Source organism: Chrysemys picta, chromosome 4, assembly GCF_011386835.1.
Source record: "Chrysemys picta bellii isolate R12L10 chromosome 4, ASM1138683v2, whole genome shotgun sequence".
Classification (NCBI taxonomy): Eukaryota; Metazoa; Chordata; order Testudines; family Emydidae; genus Chrysemys; species Chrysemys picta.
This window is the reverse complement of record NC_088794.1, coordinates 55,415,311-55,436,180: the sequence shown is the minus strand read 5'-3', so window position 1 is coordinate 55,436,180 and position 20,870 is coordinate 55,415,311. Positions and strand designations below refer to the sequence as shown.

Genomic DNA, 20,870 nt, shown 5'->3' with positions numbered 1-20,870 from the left:
GTGGAAAAGCCTAGCTATTAGGGAATTACAGTACATTCACTTCATGCTCACTGGGGCATGTGTTTTAGTTGGGAGCTTGGTATGTAATAAAGATTCAAGCTGCATAAATTACACTGCTGAAACTTGATCATTCCCATTACAATGAGTCACTTTAAAATACATTCAAATACAGGGTTGTGTAAATTTTGTCCCAAAGTAAGATCAGAATTCTACACTTGAAATCATTAATATCCACAGCTCATGGGGCATCTTACAAAAGCTTTCTACAGTCACTATAATGTCCTTTTTTTTTTTTTTTTATTGAAATGTAGATTTAAATTCTAGGCTGAAAAATTAAAGCCTGGTGCTTTCAGAGACTATAGGAATAAACCTTTAGTGGAGGAAGAGAAGGACTCAAGAGAGCAGTCCTTGATGCTTTTAGAGAGACTGTGGTAACATGAAGGATAGATGAAACATGGTACATTCATGTCCAGTATAGATAATCTAACACATGCCATTTTTCCCTTTGCAGATCTTTTCCCTCTTTGATTTGCTTCGCTACTGCATCAGCGTGTGCAATCAGATTGCTTCCCATCTACGCATCCATGTATTCAGAATCAAGGTCTCTTCCACACATTCTAATCACCATTAGTGACTGGGTGGTTGCTGTGATGAGAAATACAAAACAAGTGTTTTCTATAGGGAGGAATATGAACATATTTGAGACTAAGGCAAAAGGAGCAGATAAGAACAAATCTAATTTATAATAATCAACGTTGTATAACTTTTATTCTTTGTTACTGGTAACACTCCTTAACTAGTCTTTGCCTCTGAGAGAGTGAATTCCAAGTACTCTCCAGTCAAACATCATGTAGTCAACTCTACTGGTTCTGTGCCCAGGAAAGCATGCAGGAAGTAATACTTTGTCTTTGTAATTACCTTGAATACAGAATAAACTATCTGTGGTGAATGGATCCCTAACAACTGAAATTTCTAATGTAGTATATTTACAAACAGCAAAAAATGTGCTTTATAATTTTAATATTTCATCATCTTAGTGAAATTCTTTAGTGTTCACTTGAAATTTCTTTTACTAAAGAGCTGAGCTTGTAAAACAGAGATATCCCACTAGCTTGTGTGACTGAAATAGCTGAAGGGACTTTCAGTCCAGATTGAGGTGGTTCATTTGCTTACATATACTGTTCAACAGTATATTTTTAGTGGGGCCGTGTCAGAGAAGGGCGTGACTATCAGCATGCAATATAGTGCGGTGTCTTTGTAAATTAATTTTTTTTTAAATAAAAAAAACTTATTTCACAATTTTCTTCAGTGGAAACACTTTAAAAGCAAATTTTACTGTTACTTTTTTACGTATAGAATTTAAGCAAAAATTTCTTTCTGCTCTTTAATAAATAAGGAAATTCTAAGAGCTACAATTGTTTTTCCATGTGTGTCAGCTGCTTTGTCACACTGGGTTAAGTATTTGGTCTGGTGAAGCAAAATCTTGTGTGCTGTTTAGAGAGACATTTTATAATTTTTCATGTGTCTACAGTGCCTGTCATCCAAGCATCTCAAAGCACTTTCTTTGCTAATTAACAAAGCCTTATAGCCCAGCTCCCAAAGCCATAGGCATATTATGCCCATTTTATGTGTGGTAAATTGAGGCACAAGGAATCTAAATAACTTCCTAATAGTTCATATTGGGTCTGGAGTAGAACTACTAAAAGTCTGGATTCTACTTCTCTTCTCTAAGTGACAAGCCCTATGGCTCCCTTTTAGGTATTAGGAGTTGCACAATCTCACGGTGTCAAATATTTCTCCAGGAATCTCTTCCCGTATGATTGCTCCATCAGAAGTCACATGCTGATCTAAGGGTGTATGTGCTGATGCAGAATTCCAGGACCAAAGCAAGATGTAACCTACTGAAATCAATCTAAACTGAATACTTGCAACAGATGAGCAGGAGTGTATCTTGCCATTTAAATACTAAAATGAAAGGTAAAAGCCACTCAAAGGTACAGTTGCACTGACTAGCTCATGAGTGGGCTCCGCTCAGAGCCACACCAGTGCATACAGTGAGCTGCAGGTTACTAGCAATGGCACAGAAGACAGTGATCAAGATAGGAAATTTAAAGTGCTGCTTTATCAGCTGAAGTCCTGAAGCCTTAAAATTCCTAGTCTAACTATTTCAGAGACCACTGCTCCCAGTCTGATCCACTGCACCATTTGTGTCGGTCTGGAACAATTAATCTAAATGTCCCAAGGATGAGGCTTGAGGGAGCCAACATGAGGTCTTCACTTCTGGAAATGCATCTAAACTAAAGTCTGTTCAGGAAATGCTATAAGATGCACCTTTTCCCAGGCTTTTCACTAACTGGTAGCTCCAGTACCCCAAGTGTTCACTCTAGGAGGAAGATTTCCCATTTCTGCTTGTAAAGTTTCAGCAGGTGCTGTTGTAAGCTTGCTCCTTATACTTGAGAAATGTTACTGCTCATAAAGTACATCTAGTTACTGTGTATATAGGTGCTGTATAAATTGCCTTAATAAATGAACTTTGCCCTTATGCATTATGATACTGTCTCTATTTAGGTGATTGCAGATTATTATAGAGACATGGACCTAAGGCTGTGGAATTTAATTGAGAAACTGAATGAGATTTCTCAGTAAAGTGTATCATACTTCATAAGGCCAAAGAGACAGCAAGTTGCAAGTTCAACCTTAAACTTTGCCCTTTCTAATGTAGAGTACGAGCAAGCACTGGATGCAGCACTTTTACAGAACTCTCTCTTGTATGCAGAACTTCCTGGAACGCATCAGCATGAGTACAAACCTCAGTGTCTTGAAAACAAAATATGACATAAGCTGCTTTGAACTAGCTTTCCCCTAAAAACCACACTGCCAGGCAGAAAATTTCCCCTCCACCTGGGGGCCAATGAAATTGGTTGGTTTGTGTGTGTGGTTTTTTTTTTTTTTTAAATTTATAAGATGGCTCAGACTTATGGCAAGGAGTGTGATATAGAGACAGTTTGTCTATGACAGTACGTATATAGACCCTGTTTCTATTGTATCTAAGCACATAAAAATCTTTAATGATTTTTTTTTCCCCCTCACAATGCCCCTGAGAGGTAGGGCAGTGCAATTATCTCCATTTTACAGGTCAAGGACTGAGGCACAGGGGAGGATAAGGCCCAGATACTCAAAGGCATTGAGGAGCCTAATTCCCATTGAAATCACTGGGAGTTAGGCACCTAAATGCCTTTCAGGATCTGGAGAGACAAGGTGGGTGAGCTAATACCTTTTATAGGACCAACTTCTTTGGGCAAGAGAGACAAGCTCTGGAGATACAGAGCTCTTCTTCAGATCTGGGAAAGGTAACCGTCACAGCTAACTACAAGGTGGAATAGACTGTTTAGCATAATGTCAAGTATCAGAGGGGTAGCAGTGTTAGTCTGAATCTGTAAAAAGCAACAGAGGGTTCTGTGGCACCTTTAAGACTAACAGAAGTATTGGGAGCATAAGCTTTCATGGGTAAGATTTGGAGACCGTAACACATCATCAGTAATCTACAACCCATCCTGGACAATGATCCCTCACTTTCACAGACCTTGGGAGGCAGGCCAGTCCTCACCCACAGACAACCTGCCAACTTTAAGATATTCTCACCAGCAACCACACACCGCACCATAACAACTCTAACTCAGGAACCAACCCATGCAACAAACCTCGATGCCAGCTCTGCCCACATATCTACACCAGCAACACCATCACAGGACCTAACCAGATCAGCTACAACATCACCGGCTCATTCACCTGCACGTCCACCAATGTTATATATGCCATCAGATGCCAGCAATGCCCCTCTGCTATGTACATTGGCCAAACTGGACAGTCACTACGCAAGAGGATAAATGGACACAAGTCAGATATTAGGAATGGTAACATACAAAAACCTGTAGGAGAACACTTCAACCTCCCTGGCCACACAATAGCAGATGTAAAGGTAGCCATCTTACAGCAAAAAAAACTTCAGGACCGGACTCCAAAGAGAAACTGCTGAGCTCCAGTTCATTTGCAAATTTGACACTATCAGATCAGGATTAAACAAAGACTGTGAATGGCTATCCAACTACAGAAGCAGCTTCTCCTCCCTTGGTGTTCACACCTCAACTGCTAGCAGAGCACCTCACCCTCCCTGATTGAACTAACCTCATTATCTCCATACTGATTTATACCTGCCTCTGGAGATTTCCATTACTTGCATCTGAAGAAGTGAGGTTCTTACCCATGAAAGCTTATGCTCCCAATACTTCTGTTAGTCTTAAAGGTGCCACAGAACCCTCTGTTGCTGTTTAGCATAAGTCATTAACAGATAGTGTAAGAGACCAGTCAAGGTGAACTGGCCTGTTAACACCTCTTCAGCTAGAGGAAGGACCAAAAAAGAAGAAAAAAAAGGGGGGAGGTGGTTAATGAATTACTGATTGTTGTAATAAACCATAAACTCAGTGTCTGTATAAAGACCATGATTTTTAGTGTCTAAAAGTTATGAATTTAAGCTCATCTGGGTCTGGTTCCCCACTGCATACGGAGTCAAATTCAACTCAAGCCTTAATCTTCAAAGTCTCTCCTCCTCTGATTAGGATTTGCCATAATAACTCTACTTCTCAGGGGCAATATCAACGTTATAGGTTAGATTTACAGGTGCTGAGGACAGAGCCTGACAGTCATAGATGGCCCATGACTGGAGTTCACTCCCACAAGAGAACAGAGTGACCAAAGTCTTACCACATTCAGAAGGAATTATTAGCTCCACCTCTTCATCACCACAGAGACAAGAAAGATGGAGAGAAAACTAACGAGAGCTATTGGCCTTCGGTAATTCTTAAAGCATTCAAGATTACCACCGTGTAAAGATTCAACCTAGAATCCTAAACTGCCCAACCCTGTCAGGATATAAAGTGGGTATATAAGGGTATACACACACCCTAAAACTAATGCTTACAACTATTGCTAGTACCCTAGCAATCAAGCCCACAAATACAAAAATGAACATCATTCAGATAGCTTATGCAAATGAAACATTTTGAGGGTGGTAATCAGTGGGGGACACCAGAGATTTTCATTTACACTGAGGTGGTAGGAGAGAGAACTATCAACTAGGGCATCCACCATGTGTGCGCCAAAGCTCTCACTAATGCTAAGCTCACTGTTTAGCTGTCCTCTGTGCAGCAGATGGTCCCTTGATTCCACCAAGGTCATGGGGAGACTGCTGTGCCATTCAGCCTGCACATCAATATGTGGCACAGTGGGCTTGACAAAGGTTTAGCAGCTATGCATCCCAAGAGCCAGTACTGGGCTACGAAGGGAAGAGGGGCACTGTCATACGGTTTATGCCAGAAGGGATCACCAGATAAAATAAATAAATTTAAGTTAAATTAATGGAGATATCCTATCTCCTAGAACTGGAAGGGACCTTGAAAGGTCATAGAGTCCAGCCCCCTGCCTTCACTAGCAGGACCAAGTACTGATGTTGCCCCAGATCCCTAAGTGGCCCCATCAAGGATTGAACTCACAACCCTGGGTTTAGAAGGCCAATGCTCAAACCACTGAGCTATCCCTCCCAATCATCCAGTCTGACCTGCACATCACAAGCCCCCAGCCCCATCCAGGACTTGCGCCCTAAAAGCCAACAATTGAAATGAAACCAAAGTATTACAATCATCTCTATGGCAGCACCTGGAGACAGTTCTCCCTGATGCTAGAAAGAGCGGACAGAGTGCAATTGCATCCAAGAGATCAGCTATCAGAAAGAGGAACAGCCCCATGGGAATGGGAGAGACTGAGCATTATCACAGGTAAGTAAAAAGAGAACCATTAGGAGATCGAGTTTTGCTATTAAAGCAAGGCTTCAATGTATGTTACATCAGAACACTCTATTTCTTGTCCCCCAAACCCACTGCAGCACATTTAAAAAAAAAATGCATTTTATATGGTAAGTCCTCTAAGAAATTTAGCACTCTGGTTCAGATTTTTTTTTGTCCTTAATGTTCTTTCTTACTGGACAACACAGACTCTTCAAACTTCCCATATAGTTAAAACTCATGGAAATCTTCTGCATTTGAAGAAATCTTAGGTTTAATGATCATTCCTTGCAGTTATTCTTCATAACTTTCTTCAGCAGTTCCAGAGAACTGCACAATGAGCTATCCTCAAAATGGCTGCCACCTCCCTTTTTCTCTCTCTACTGCCTGACAGCACCTCAACATGAAATGGGAAGATTTAGAGAGAAGGGCAGGTGACAGGCAAGGACGTCAAATGTGGGTAGCCCAATGTGCAGCAAATGCCTGCATCTGTAACTTTCACTCTATGCATCTGAAGAAGTGAGGTTTTTACCCACGAAAGCTTATGCCCAAATAAATCTTAATCTTTAAGGTGCCACCAAAATCTGCAGAGTCGTTTTTAGCTCATGTAAGTCTGGAACAATGAAGCTGTTCGCTATAAAAAGAACATGAAACCACCTTATTAATGGGAGCCCTTCAGGAATACACATTGGCTAGAATGTCTCTCAGCTAGAAAATTTAGATTTTTTTTAATAATTAAAATGTATCAGTAAGAAATATTTTTATCTTAACAATTATTCTACATTCTTAGCCATTATACAGCAAGCAGACAATCCCGCCTCGATTTCACTCTATTTCTATGTAAGGTCCGTGATTGTCATCCAATAGGAACTCATTACGGGGCCACATGCTGCCCTTTGGCTAAGAACTGCAGCTTGGTCCATGGTGTCAGTTGGCCTGGATAAAAGAATCACATCCATGTTTGCTAGCAATGTAGAAGAGAGGCTTCCAGTGCAATCATGCCCTGAGAAAGAAGAGACTGGGAAGAAAATGGCATCTTGTGTTGACCAGGCATCTCATCATTCACAGGAAAAGGGGCTAGGTTCCAGAGATGCTCAGAGCCAGCAAAGCAAAGGGCGCTCTGCCTTTGAATGAGATGCTGACCCAGTCTGGTCAGAATTATGCTGCAGGAAGATATCCGCCCAAGCCCAGCCAGGCTCCCCTCTTTCAGAACAGTACTTCAGGAATTTCTCCTTTGTTTCTTTTTTTGTTCTTGATATTCAGTTACTTTCTGCTGGAAATATCCTGTGGAAAACAAAAGCTGGATCAGTCATACACTACATTGGAGTTTCATCAACAATTGACAGATTTCAGAGTGGTAGAGGTCATTGGCTGGTTTCTGTTTTATAACAACATGCTACGGAAGCGAAGCAGAGATTAGCAGGGAAGAGGGAGGAGATGGGGCAATTTACCTTCTTGGGTTATCCTGCTCCTTTCCACTTCCTGGATAAAGAGGGAAAACATCTGAGTCCTCACAAATCTTTTCACAAACTTGCGGCAGGACCTGGAGGTGATGGCTTTGCAGAACGCCTTCTCCTGAAAGGAGCCCTGGCCGCTCTTATTCCACTTGAGGTGTGATGTATAATGGCCAACAGTTTTGACGAAGAATTGCACGAAGGTGTTGGAGACGTGGGTGTTCACTTGTTCAGATGCTGAAAAGGGAATAGAAGACACACAGTTTGAGCATGGGGGCTGATATTCACACGACCCCCCATTAACTCAGGACGTGGGCACCTCACAATCTGAATGTATTTACACTCACAACCCTTCTGTGAGGCAGGTAAGGGCTATCATGAGGGAACGGAGGGTCAGATCCTCAGAAGTATTTACGCTCCAAATTTCCTTAAAGGATTTGGGCCGAAATAACACACCCAATGCTCACCCAGTCTGTGGTGGGGCAGGAACTTGAAACCAGGTCTCCTGAGTCCCAGGCTAGTGCTCTGACCACTAGGCCATCCCACCTCTTGTCTCTTCTCTGTGCCACAGTCTGGGGCATTCCAAAGACAACCCCTCTGCTTTTCCATTCAAAAGCAGCTGTAACACCTGAATTGTGCTAAGTTGTGTGACTCACAAACCCAGTCATGGCATAGGAGAAAAGCCAGGAGGTCCCATTCGCTAAGGAGCCGGCAGGAGTATAAACTGAACCATTGTTCAATCCCAATGTTGTATTCAATTGCCCCAGTCCAATGGATAATTACTGCTGACCACCAAACTTTGACAGAACAAGGAGTAATGGTCTCAAGTTGCAGAGGGGGAGGTTTAGGTTGGATATTAGGGAAAACTTTTTCACTAGGAGGGTGCACTGGAATGGGTTACCTAGGGAGGTGGTGGAATCTCCTTCCTTATAGGTTTTTAAGGTCAGGCTTGACAAAGCCCTGGCTGGAATGATTTAGTTGGGGACTGGTCCTGCTTTGAGCAGAGGGTTGGACTAGATGACCTCCTGAGGTTCCTTCCAACCCTGATATTCTATGATTCTTATAACACTTTGCTTCCAAGGAACTCCGAACACTGTATACACATTCAAGGAATTGCGTCTACCATCTTAAAATGTGAAGTACACCAGCCTGCCGAGATGCTAGATGGATGGCCTCACTGCACGCTGACCTAATTCACATGCTGTGTTCATGTCAGAAGCAATTGCCATCTCCTTCACACACTAAAATCCAATTTCTTGGTGTTAAATCATTAAAGAGTTGTAACAGCCACTAGTACATGGTACTGCCCTTCACAGGCCGTTCTGGATAGAGGACTCCCCCTGCTGCATTAGCACATATACTCTGTAGTGGCAGAAGGGAGTCTAGCTGTCCAGATCTCCCAGGTTCAGATTTCACTGAGGGATATTCAGGGTCACTGGCTTTCTGTTTTGTCCAGATAAAGCTATCAAGAGCCTTCTGGATTTTTTGCACCCCTCCCTACTGATGGATTATTTCTCTTCCCTGACTGGTCTTCACAATCCTACATGGTTGTGGAATTTAGGGAGGAAGATGCTCTACAGCAGCACTACGAGAATTGGCAGGAGATGATACTATTCTGAAAATGACTCGGTAAAAATCCCACATTCATTGTGTTCCAAAGACTCCAGATCCCATGTGCTCGCACGACAGCTAGCAAGGCTGTGGGATTTTTAAAATCTCTGTATAACAGCCAGCCCTGCAAACTCAGCCCGGCATCTGAGGCTCACGCTGGGCTCTGCCCATTTCGCCTATCACCACCAATAATGAAGACTGGAATTTAGTAATGTCTGCTAGAATCCAGCTCTTTCTCCCAGAGCTGCACTGGCTCTGCGGGGCTAACAATAAAAAGGATCTATTTTTGTCAATGAAGTCAGCAGGTCCGACGCTGCTGCACACAGAAAGAAGGTGCTATAACCACGGGATTTTCTGACCACAACTGCACTTAAGTATCCATACAGAGCAGAAACAATGTACTATGCCTGCTAGCTGGGGATGGAGAATAAAGCAGAGCACCGCTGAAATGCAGCCACCTCTGGGGTGGGGAGCTGCAGCTAATCAGAGCATATCACATTGAACAACAGGCGGGGCAGAAGGGGTGAGGGAAGCAAAAGGCTGGGTAAGGACCACAAAGTAAACCACAATCACAGCTAAGTGCCTTGGGATCCTTGACAGTTCCAAGCTGGTCTTTTGAGCATTGTATTGCAGACACACTGGGACAGATCCTGAGCTGGTGGGAGATGTCACAGCTCCACTGAAGTCAATGTCGAGAGGAAGCCAATGGAGTGATGACAATTTTACACCAGCTGAGGACTTGCCCCACACTCCATAAGCTGCACAAACCTCAGTCTCTTTCTACCTCTGAAGTGGGAAGGGCTGAGGTGTCCCTGCAGAAGCTGAGCGCATAGAACCAAGGGACCATGTCTATTCCAGTCCAGTTGCTTAGACCACTAAGCTAGTCTCTTTGCGTGCATGTGAGTCCAAAGCATACACAGCCCTAGAGATGGGTTGGCTGGAGCTGAGAGGGCAGCGTAGGAAATTGGGTCCCGGGTTCTTAGCCCACTAGCCCCAGGATGGCTGGTTAGCCCAGGACACTGGCAGTCTTTGTGGGGCATTCACAGATACTCCACCGTGCGCACCCCAAAGAAAGAACTCTCTGCCTACTCTGTATGTTGTTGTTGCTGTTGTGCATCTTCAAAGAAGTCAGCATCTCGGTCTGCAGCTTGGCCGGTAAGATGTCTCTTTCGTCGCCAACCTGAAAGAGGATGGACCAATGTTAGCACTGCCCCAGCTCTTGCAAACCAGGGATGCCCGAGACGGTGGCTTTTACTGGGAAGAAGGTTTTGAAGCGTGAGAGAGGATTCTAACTCGCCGAACCACTTTCTGAGCATACCTTCAGGCCCAAAGCATCTTGGAATGAACACATCTTCCCCCACCAGATCCCCTGTGACCCATTCTTTAATGCAGCCGTGCAGTCTGCATTACCATAGTCTCAGTGGGGCTCGTTAGCTACTGCCAGAAGCCATCATCTATCAATTTTTATCCCAAAGGATGTTGGAGAGAGACAGTGTGCTATGTAAGCTCGGCCAAGAGGCCCTGCCCCCCTAAGCCTGCAGAGTGCAAATAAATGACAGGTGGGAAGGAGTGAGTGACAGCTACTGAAAACCCAGGATTAAGGAGCCTGCAGCGGCCCAGCGATACTGGTCAAGCGACGAACAAGAACATTTCAAGCGCCCGCGTCTGGCGACGGCATGGGGGACAGTCTGCATCGCACCAGGGACACCTACCGATCTTAAGAACTTCCCTTCGCACAAGTCAACCAGCAGCACCTAAAACCAACAGACAGGACCCAGCGTTAGCCAGGCTGCATTGTAAGGCTGCTTCTGACCAGCAGCGATTTAAGAGAATGTATTTCAAGATCAGTCTTCTGTGCCTCAAGTCCATTTGAAAAGCTCTGAGCTGCACCTGATGACGAACTGCTCTAGGACACTGTAATGGAAAGGGCTCCTCCAAACTTCCTGCCTGGTGAAAGAGGCAGCAGTGCCTGGTCTGGGGGGGATGAATGGACCCAGGACATGGAAAGGAGATTTGGAGCCTCTCTCCTCTAGAATCAGTCACTGGGTCTAATCCAGCCCAGACTGAAAGTGGTTCCCATCCAGTGTCTCTTGGGAAGCCCACATGAGATGAGTTTAGGAGTTTCAGCCCACATCCCCATGGGGAGAGGGCCACAGCCGCCACATTGTTAGTGCTTCCAGCAGAAGGCCAAGGAGCGAACCAGCATGGAAAATCTGGCAGCGTCTACACTAGTTTTCTAAGCTGCGTGCTCACCTCCCATGAGCTATGAGCAGTGAGACACTCAGGGCAATGTTGACTACAGGGTGAGCCAAGGGCAAGGCATGCCCCTTTTGCCCCAGGGGATCCGGGCTGAGGTCCTTGCCCAGCTAATGGGTAGGTGATATCAGCATCCATCTGGCCTAGGGAACAGCTTGGGTGTTACCCTAGGAGCAGGCTGGAATCTGCTCTTGTTTCCTTCTGGGCCTTTCTCCTCCTGAGGCTGGGATGGAGACAAAATCAGAGCCTGCTACCAGGGCTGGATTTCCAATTGGGCACAATAGGCATGTGCCTAAGGGTGCCTGCATTCTAGGGGTGCCATGCCTCTCTAAAACTGTGTGCAACACAAAGGTCAGCTGTAGGCAGGGGGAGGGGGAGAAGGGCGCTGAAGATGCTGTGCCTAGGGGTGCGCAAGTTGTAAATCCGTCCCTGCCTGCTGCCACATGGAGATAACAATCAAGGGGCACGAACTGGCAAACATTCATTTTCAAGCCCATCTGCTGCCCTGGCACAGACCCCTCAGACAGTACCTCCTCCATCGGCTGATCGAGCACCTGCTCTAGGCAACGTTTCTGGACTCCAACCATGAAGGGTGTGGGGCAACAGACGGTATCGATCAGGCATTCCGGAACCACGGGGATGTAGGTGTGCGCCCAGGAGAAGGGGTAGAGAAGAGCTGCCACGGCATGGATGCACTGGGACAGGACGCTGCCGAATAAATAAGGGTTCTGATCACTAACTGGATTTGGCAAGTAGCTGGCCAGCATGTTAGGCCTTGGGTGAGATTTTCAAGGGCACCTGAGTGGCACAGGAGCCAAAGTCTAAGTGACTTCCAAGGAGAGACAGGCTCCTAAACAGGTGGGTGCTGTTTTTCATAGATTATAAAGCCAGAAGGGACCATTGTGATCATCTGGTCTGACCTCCTGCTGCATAGCATCGGCCAGAGACCATCCCTGAACTTATTCTTGTTCCAACGAGCGCAGATCTTTTAGAAAAACATCCCATCTTGATTTAAAATTTGCCAGTGATGGAGAACCTACCATGGCCTTTGGTAAACTGTTCCCATGATTCATAATCCTCGCTGTTAAAAAGTTTGAAACTTACTCCTATTCTGAATTTGTCTTGCTTCAATTTCCAGCCATTGGATCTTGTCTCTTAGATTGAAGAGCCCAGTATCAAAACTTTCCCTTATAGATATTGCTCAAGACTGATCAAATCACCCCTTCACCTTCTCTTGGTTAAGCTAAATAGATTGAGCTCCTGGAGCTCAGTTCTACCCCTGTCTATGTCAGCTGTTTTGGGGAAGTCTCCCTCCCCTTAGCACATGGCAGTGTTGCCAACTCTCAGGATTTCATCACAAATCAATATCTGACGTTCTTCTTAGATCCCCATCTCCTGGAGTCAGGTGATTACATCAGAATCTCAGCTCATAGACTTTAAGGTCAGAAGGGACCATTATGATCATCTGGTCTGACCCCCTGCACGCTGCAGGCCATAAAACCGTCCCCGCCCCTTCCCTAGACTCTGCTGCTGAAGTCCCCAATCCTGTTATTAGTGACCTCAATCGGCAGAGACCCACCTGCTAGAGATCCCTGCCCCATGCTGCGGAGGAAGGCGAAAAACCTCCAGAGGCTCAGCCAATCTGCCCTGGAGGAAAATTCCTTCCCGACCCCAAATATGGCGATCAGTAAGACCCCGAGCATATAGGCAAGAGTCTCCATCCTGACCCCTTTTAGCCATTATGCTATTTACCTACCATTGCTTGGTTTTCCTTGACTACTATGTTTTACCATTAAACCATTCCCTCCATAAACTTATCTAACTTAATCTTAAAACCAGACAAGTCCCTCGCCCCCACCGTTTCCCTCGGAAGGCCGTTCCAATATTTCACCCCTCTAACGGTCAGAAACCTTCGTCTAATTTCAAGCCTGAACTTCCCCACGGCCAGTTTATATCCATTCGTTCTCGTATCCACGTTAGTACTAAGCTGGAATAATTCATCTCCCTCCCTTGTATTAATCCCTCTAATATATTTAAAGATAGCAATCATATCCCCCCTCAGCCTTCGCTTTGTCAGACTAAACAACCCAAGCTCCTCTAGTCTCCTTTCATACGACAGGTTTTCCATTCCTCTGATCATCCTAGTGGCCCTTCTCTGCACCCGTTCCAGTTTGAGTTCGTCTTTTTTAAACATGGGAGACCAGAACTGCACACAGTACTCCAAATGAGGTCTCACCAGCGCCTTGTACAACGGAAGCAGGACCTCCTTATCCCTACTAGATATACCTCGCCTAATGCATCCCAAGACAGCATTGGCTTTTTTCACCGCCACGTCACACTGTCGACTCATAGTCATCCTGCGGTCTACAAGGACCCCTAGGTCCTTCTCCTCTTCCGTTACTTCTAACCAACTTGTAACCCCATCTTGTAACTAAAATTGTTATTGGTCATCCCCAAATGCATCACCTTACACTTTTCACTATTAAATTTCATCCTATTTCTGACACTCCAATTCACAAGCTCATTCAAGTCTCTCTGCAGGATATCCCTATCCTCTTCCGAATTTACAACGCCTCCCACCTTCGTATCATCCGCAAACTTTATCAGCCTACTCCTGCAATTGGTTCCGAGGTCAGTTATAAATAGATTAAATAAAATGGGTCCCAAAACCGAACCTTGGGGAACTCCACTGGTAACCTCCCTCCAACCTGACAGTTCACCCTTCAATACGACCCGCTGCATTCTCCCCATTAACCAATTCCTTATCCATCTCTGGATTTTCATATCGATCCCCATGTTTTTCAGTTTAACCAATAATTCCTCATGGGGTACAGTATCAAACGCTTTACTGAAATCCAGGTATATCAGGTCCACCGCATTTCCCTTATCTAATAAATCCGTTACTTTCTCAAAGAAGGAGATCAGATTCGTTTGGCACGATCTGCCCTTCGTAAAACCATGTTGTAAATTATCGCAATTGCCACTACCCTCCAGGTCCTCAACTAGTTTCTCCTTCAAAATTTTCTCTAACACCTTGCACACTACAGATGTTAAACTAACAGGCCTGTAGTTACCCGGATCACTTTTTTTCCCTTTTTTGAAAATAGGAACCACATTAGCTATTCTCCAGTCTAACGGGACCACCCCTGAGTTTACAGATTCATTAAATATTATCGTTAACGGGCCTGCTATTTCCCGCGCCAATTCCTTCAATATTCTCGGATGAAGATCGTCCGGTCCTCCCGACTTAGCCCCATTAAGGCGTTCAAGTTTTGTTTCTACCTCGGATACGGTAATCCCCCATCCCGAACGCCCCTCTGTAATGGTGCTAGTATCCCTAATCCCTTCATTGGCCTCATTAAACACCGACGCAAAATATTCATTGAGATATTGCGCCATGCCTAGATTGTCATTAATCTCCTCTCCGGCAATAGTCTTCAGTGGTCCCACTTCTTCTTTCTTTGCTTTCTTCCTATTTATGTGGCTGTAAAACCTCTTACTATTGCTTTTAATTCCCCTCGCTAGGTCCAATTCTACACGGCCTTTAACGAAAATATCTAAAGAAAAGTAAGTTTTTAGCTCTGTGGTTGTGGATAAAACTTTGAATACCTGCCCCTAAGGGCTCAAAAACCAGAAGAAAAAGCCCCCAAATATATATATATTTTTAAAATCTCATTATTTTTAACCCAATCTCACAATTTTGGGGGCCAAAGCCTCACAGGTTTTAAACACTTGGAGTTGGCCATGCTGCACTGCTGCCCAAGCAATGCTCTGAGTGGCAGGGCATCACTATCAGTGGTGCCTCCAGATTTGCCTTTTTGGTACAAAAAGTTTCCCCAACTAGAAAACAATAAATTGAGTTTCAGACTAAACTCCCCTAGAGAGAAGAGGAAACCCCCTGAATTCAGCAGGGGACCCAACAAGCTAGATGGCCATCAGCCCGCACAAGTAGCCTTCCCCTACCCCTCAGCACAAGCTGCAGTTTGGCTTTGCCTCTTCGGAAGGTCATAAACCTCATTCTCTTTCACTCTAACACAAAACCCTAACTGTGATCTTGGCAGAGTTAAGGCAAAATAACCTCCCCAATGCAGGGAATGGGGGACAGTCATATGTGCTGATCAGTTGACACAAAAGCTGTTAAGGTTCTGAGTTAATAATAATCATATCTAGCTCTTTTCATCAGTAGCTCTCAAAGGAGGACAGGCTTATTATCCCCATTTAGCAGATGGGGAAACTGAGGCTCAGGAGGGAGCATGACTTGCCCCGGGTCACCCAGCAGGCTGGCGGCAGAGCTGGGAACAGAACCCAAGTCTCCCGAGTCCTGGTCTGGTGCTCTACCCGCACAGCGCGAGTCTGAGGAAGCTGGGGTATGAATTGCTTTTCGGTACATGTTGGAAGTGGAAGCCTCAGGGAGTGCTGGAGTGCGATATCGACAGCATTGTGGGCAATAGGATGGTTGAAAGGAGTGCACAAGTCTTCCCCCTTCGCTCCTTATTTCAATGCTTTTAAGGCTTAATCCTCACTAGACATAGTTAGTGTTTGCTAATTTTATAGAGAGGATCCTTCCGCAGGGCGGTCAGTATGTGTATTTTTCTTCCTAGGGTCTGAAGAGTGAAAGTCTCTGGTGGCTGGGATCAAATCAGAGACCTCCTTCCTGCTGATGAGTTGTAACGACGAAATCCGAGAGGGAGAGGAGAGATTTGCGTCGACTGGCTGTCTAACGAGGAGCGAGCAGAACCTTTACGCTCTGCTGATGTTAGCGTGGGGGGGGACTTTCCTGGCTACCTGCCTCCCTGGGCTTGTCAGCTTAGTGAGAATTAACTCTTTGGGCTCAATTGGGAACAGACTCCATCTGTCTTGTTATTCCATCATACATAATAACACCACCTCGTTCTTATCTAGCACTGTTCATCCACAGAGCACTCTGCCAAGGAGGTCAGGGGCATCATCCCCATTTTACAGCTGGGGAAACTGAGGCACAGAAGGAAATGCAACTCGCCCAAGGCCATGCAGCAGGCCAGTGGCAGAGCCAGGGATAGAACGCAGCCTCCTGAGTCCCAAACCAGTGCTCTGTCCACTAGATCATACTTCCATGCCTCATGAACTGTCGGAGGTCAGTGACCCTTCGCTTGCTCAGACTCCTCAGGGTCTACTCTCAGAGTGGAAGGTTCTTGGCTTCGCTCTCCTCCCCTGCACCTGGAATTAATTTATTCTGATTTTATCTCCTGAACTAGATGGGGCACAAAAAATTAATCACCACTCACTGCACTGTGGGGATGGGGAGAGGGCCATCAGCCAGCCCCAACTACACCCAGCCTGGGACCGAGATCCACAGAGTAGTGGACTTCAGGACACATCATTCAACACTTGATTCTGCCCCCTTATGAACGGGGAGTGGAACTGAGGGCACCTGCAGGCTGCATTCTAGGGCTGGGTGAGCTGCACGTGACCTGTACTCATGAGCTGAGAGAATCATAAAATCATAGGATTGGAAAGGACCTGGAGAGGTAATTTAGTCCAGTCCCCTGCACTCATGGCAGGACTAGGGGTACGTCTATACTACCTGCCAAATCGGCGGGTAGCGTTCGATGTATCGGGGATCAATTTATCGCGTCTCGTCTAGATGCGATAAATCAATCCCCGAATCGATGCCTGTACTGCACCTTGGCAGGAGAAGTAAGCGGAGTTGACAGGGGAGCCGCGGCGGTCAACTCGCTTCCATGAGGATGGCCAGGTAAGTCGAATTAAGATACTTCGACTTCAGCTACGTGAATAGCGTAGCTGAAGTTGCATATCTTAGTTCGAACCCCCCCACTAGTGCAGCCCAGGCCTAAGTGTTATCTAGACCATCCCTGACAGGTGTTTGTCCAACCTGCTTTTACAAAACTCCAGTGATGGAGATTCCACAACCTCCTGAGGCAATTTATTCCAGTGCTTAACTGCCCTGACAGGAATTTATTCCTAATGTCCAACCTAAACCACCCTTGCTGCAATTTAAGCCCATTGCTTCTTGTCCTATCCTCAGCGGTTAAGAAGAACAATTCTTCTCCCTCCTCCTTGTAACAACCTTTTATGTACTTGAAAACTTATCATGTCTCCTCTCAGTCTTCTCTTTGCCAGACTAAACAAACCCAGTTTTTTCAATCTTCCCTCATAGGTCATGTTTTCTAGACCTTTAATCATCTCTGGACTCTCTCCAATTTGTCCACATCCTTCCTGAAATGTGGCACCCAGAGCTGGACACAATACTCCCGTTGAAGCCTAATCAGCGCAGAGTAGAGTGGAAGAATTACTTGTAGCTCTCTGAACTAGCTCGCTGGTTAAATGCAGGGGCTCACCTGAGCTCCTCTGCCACGAAGATAATCCGTCGCTCCAGAACCGCAGAGGCGAAGAGCCAAAGGATGTTCTCTGGACTGAGATGCTGCAGAAGGGCCTGAAACTCCACGTGTTCCAGCCAGGAGTCCAGGGGCCGCGTGAGTTCGATGAGCTGTTGAGAAGGAGGGGACATGAGTGAGCTAACAAATCACTAATTAATTCTATTAAAAGCACGGTGCAGAAGGTTTCAGACATGCTGGGCTGGGTCCTGCCTGCTTCCATATGACGGAGAAAGGAGGCAGGAAGGGTATGTCATGAGTGCGGGGGTGTGTCATGAGAGATCTTTGCAATATTACAATTAGTTAGGATTACTTTTTGGTAGTGCCCAGCACTGTCCCGCCCAGAGTTCACCGATCTAACAGACCAAGGGTGGGGGAAACTGGTGCACCAAATAAGGAGCGTGACCGAGGCAATAAGTGGCCCTATTTGACTGAGTCCTCCCTGGGGTTGTGCCTTGATGCAAACCCCTAGCACAGATGGACACAGCCACTGTTTACTGGTGGAGATAACTCCGGCTTGACAGCGGGATAAGATCGCGACAGGCTAGACAAAGCTTTCCTGGTGTGCACCATACAGCTATGCCACAGGCTAGAATCGGCACAAGGCCCCAGCGGGGACCAGTCCTCCACTTCAAAGCTGCTTTACCAACACCATGAATTCATAGGTGATCCTCAATTACCAACAATTCCCAGGAGTTCTCATCAGCCCCCAGCAGCCTCGCGGCGCTTCTCATGAAGGGCTCTCCGAGTGCAGGGTGGGAGAAAGTACAGAGACGTTGATAGGAGGAGCCCAGGTATCTGGGGTGTCATGTCTGTCCCGCCCTGGTTTTGATGGAGGGTACCTTGTCTACGCACACACTTGCGCTGGTTTAACTAGACCAGTTTACAAATCACACCCTTAGTTAACCCGGTACAAACTAGTATGTACACCAGGCCTTGGGGGTTTGCTTTGCAAGCCTCATGGAACAGGGTGGGTGGTGTTGAATCTTTAACAAAGATATCCTTTCTTCCAAGAGTTCATTAGGCATTGGAGTGTATAAATTCTAAGGCCAGAAGGAATTACTCTGACCATCTAGCCTGAGCTCCTACATGACACCAGCCAGAGAATTTCCCCCAGCAACACCTGCACTGAGGCCAGTAACTTGTGACTGAGCTGGAGTGAGACACCCAATCTGGATGTCAAGACTCCTTGGGATGATGTCACAATAACCTTCATTGTTGAAAATTTGCATCCCAGTTCCAGCTGTAATTTTTCTGACTTCTAGCAGTTAGACATTGATCTGCCTCTGTCTGCTAGCATCGATTCCTGCTTTGCCCCATGCAGGTACCTATGCAGCACCATCTCGTTGCCTCTTGCACATCTCTTCCAAATGGCCACATTAAGCAGCATCGTAATGCTGAAAGCAGAGGTAATGGAGTGGCTGCAATCACTGTAGTTAAGGCGAAGGTGGCCATTTGGAATGCCTGTTTCCAGACACTCCTACCTTCCTCTACATCTTTTCCTGTTAGGCTGGTTAGACTTCGTTCCAGCCAAGAGCCCAGGTGAGCTCTTACAACTAATTGGTGTCATTGTATTATGTGAAATCAAACCTCTCACCAGCCTCAAAAGCTCAGCCCTGGATTACTGATCCAGGAGAAGCCCCAGGTATTTGGAACAACCTCCCACCACTCAGTGAAGGGCCTTACTTAGACTTTAGTCCATCCCGTGCTTTGCTGCACATTGGGCTACCCACAGGTCTCCATTGCGCTCTCTCTCCCACGCACTGCCAGCTCCCAGCCTAGCCTTCCCTAGCAGCAGCTCCCTTCTCCACTGACAGTGCTGGATAAGCGGCCACGCTGACTCTTTTGAAGAAAATGCTCCCATCTCTGCAGTTCTGCCAGCAGCCAAAGCATGAAGCAATAGGCCAAGTCTTTACACAATCTTGCTACAGAATCACAAGAGATTTCATAACCCAGGAAGCTGGCAGAAAAGAACCTGTGCCAAGCCAGCTGCTGCTCTCAGTTACACCCAGCACCCAATGTGCAATGGGATGAGGTGGCTGCAATTCCCCATTCCAAAGCAAATGCTGCACCAGCGCACTGCAGAGTCAAACCTCTCATGTAAAAAATATGAATGCATTGTCTACACGAGGCTGCACACGAGCAATGCACGAGCTCAGCCCCCCTTCAAACCAGGCTAAACCACACCAGAGCAAGTCCCGGTTTGCACCTGTGTTACATAAGCATCACTGCACAAGTGCAGCCCCCACCCCAGTGCAGATGAGTCCTAAAGGCTGTCTTTATTGCAGGGCTTGCACTCCACTGACAGGATTGAATTATACAATTGCAAACTCCTAAAGCAAAGCCGACTGCCCGGAATTAAGCTAAGGACAGATACCAGCAAGGCTGAAACTGATCCCCATGCATCTGTATTAGGGTTTGTTAGGGTTTAACTAGCTAGATATCTAAAATCTGTTTCCTTAAATGGGCACAATTGTCTAATATAGACCCAGTGTCTCCTCTCTAGCCCTGCCAGCTGAGAAGAGCAGATGCAAAGCAGTCTCTGCACTCAACATGAAACAATAGCTCCAGGAGAGGTGTGAATGGCTTCCATTCAACAAAGAGAGGTGTGAATGAACGTGATTAAAAAGGCCATTTTTGTAGAAACCCTGTTGCTGAGCAGAGTGTGTCACTTCTTAGCAAAGGCGGCTGCTGGAGAAGAACCCACCCATGTCCTCGCTGCCTCTGATCAAACGGGGGAGTGAAAGTGGACAGGCTTCTGCTTCCTTGTGCGGAAAGCCCAAGTTTTCGCCAACTCAGCAACCAAACAACTCAAATTTAGGAGTGGTCAGTATAGAATTCTGAGCACACCGAAAATCCGGAGACACAGTCAAATCACCTAAGTGTAATACAAGATTCAGTAACACAAGGGATCCTGCACTGATTGGATGGGACTGCAGAGGTGGGGGAAACAGCGCAGGCTTCTAGGGGCAGTGTCATGTAATTCCAGGGACCTGGGATACACTGGTGTAATTCCACTGAAACCAGCTTCAATCCAGATTCACACCGGTGTCTCCAAAAACAGCCGCATGTCCTTTGACCTGATGCCAAACTCCCCAGCTCCTAACCAGGCAGGGTTTGCCCTGTCACTGATGACAATTGCTTACAAATCATTTCTTCGCACAGCTGACTCTGCCACGCCACCCTTGTCTGCACCCGGCATGATTTTGCTCCCCTTTCCCATCATTCAGTCCAATCCACCACATAGGCGCCAACTCCGTGGGAGCTCCAGGGCCGGGGGTGCTCGGCCGGGAGGCCCGGGGGCCGGCAGTGCTGGGCGGGCCGGGGGTGGTCGGCCG

General features: G+C 46.2%; 2 protein-coding genes across 7 annotated transcripts in view; one reads left to right on the top strand and one right to left on the bottom strand.

Moving 5' to 3' along the window:
• Positions 1 to 1,299, top strand: part of CEPT1 (choline/ethanolamine phosphotransferase 1) — a 50,951-nt gene extending 49,652 nt beyond the window's left edge. For all 6 annotated transcript variants that reach the window (XM_042842446.2, XM_005309937.5, XM_005309939.4 and 3 more), the window contains exon 9: positions 512 to 1,299. In XM_042842446.2, the coding sequence (XP_042698380.1) occupies positions 512 to 631 (120 nt within the window). In that variant the 3' untranslated portion in view covers positions 632 to 1,299. The remainder of the gene's footprint in view (positions 1 to 511) is intronic.
• Positions 1,300 to 6,541: 5,242 nt separating this feature from the next.
• Positions 6,542 to 20,870, bottom strand: part of DENND2D (DENN domain containing 2D) — a 32,320-nt gene continuing 17,991 nt past the window's right edge. The window contains exons 7-12 of the mRNA XM_005309935.5: positions 17,497 to 17,645; positions 11,689 to 11,866; positions 10,615 to 10,656; positions 9,992 to 10,082; positions 7,289 to 7,528; positions 6,542 to 7,121 (exon numbers count right to left, since the gene is read on the bottom strand). Coding sequence (XP_005309992.1) covers positions 7,057 to 7,121; positions 7,289 to 7,528; positions 9,992 to 10,082; positions 10,615 to 10,656; positions 11,689 to 11,866; positions 17,497 to 17,645 — 765 coding nt within the window. The 3' untranslated portion in view covers positions 6,542 to 7,056. The remainder of the gene's footprint in view (positions 7,122 to 7,288; positions 7,529 to 9,991; positions 10,083 to 10,614; positions 10,657 to 11,688; positions 11,867 to 17,496; positions 17,646 to 20,870) is intronic.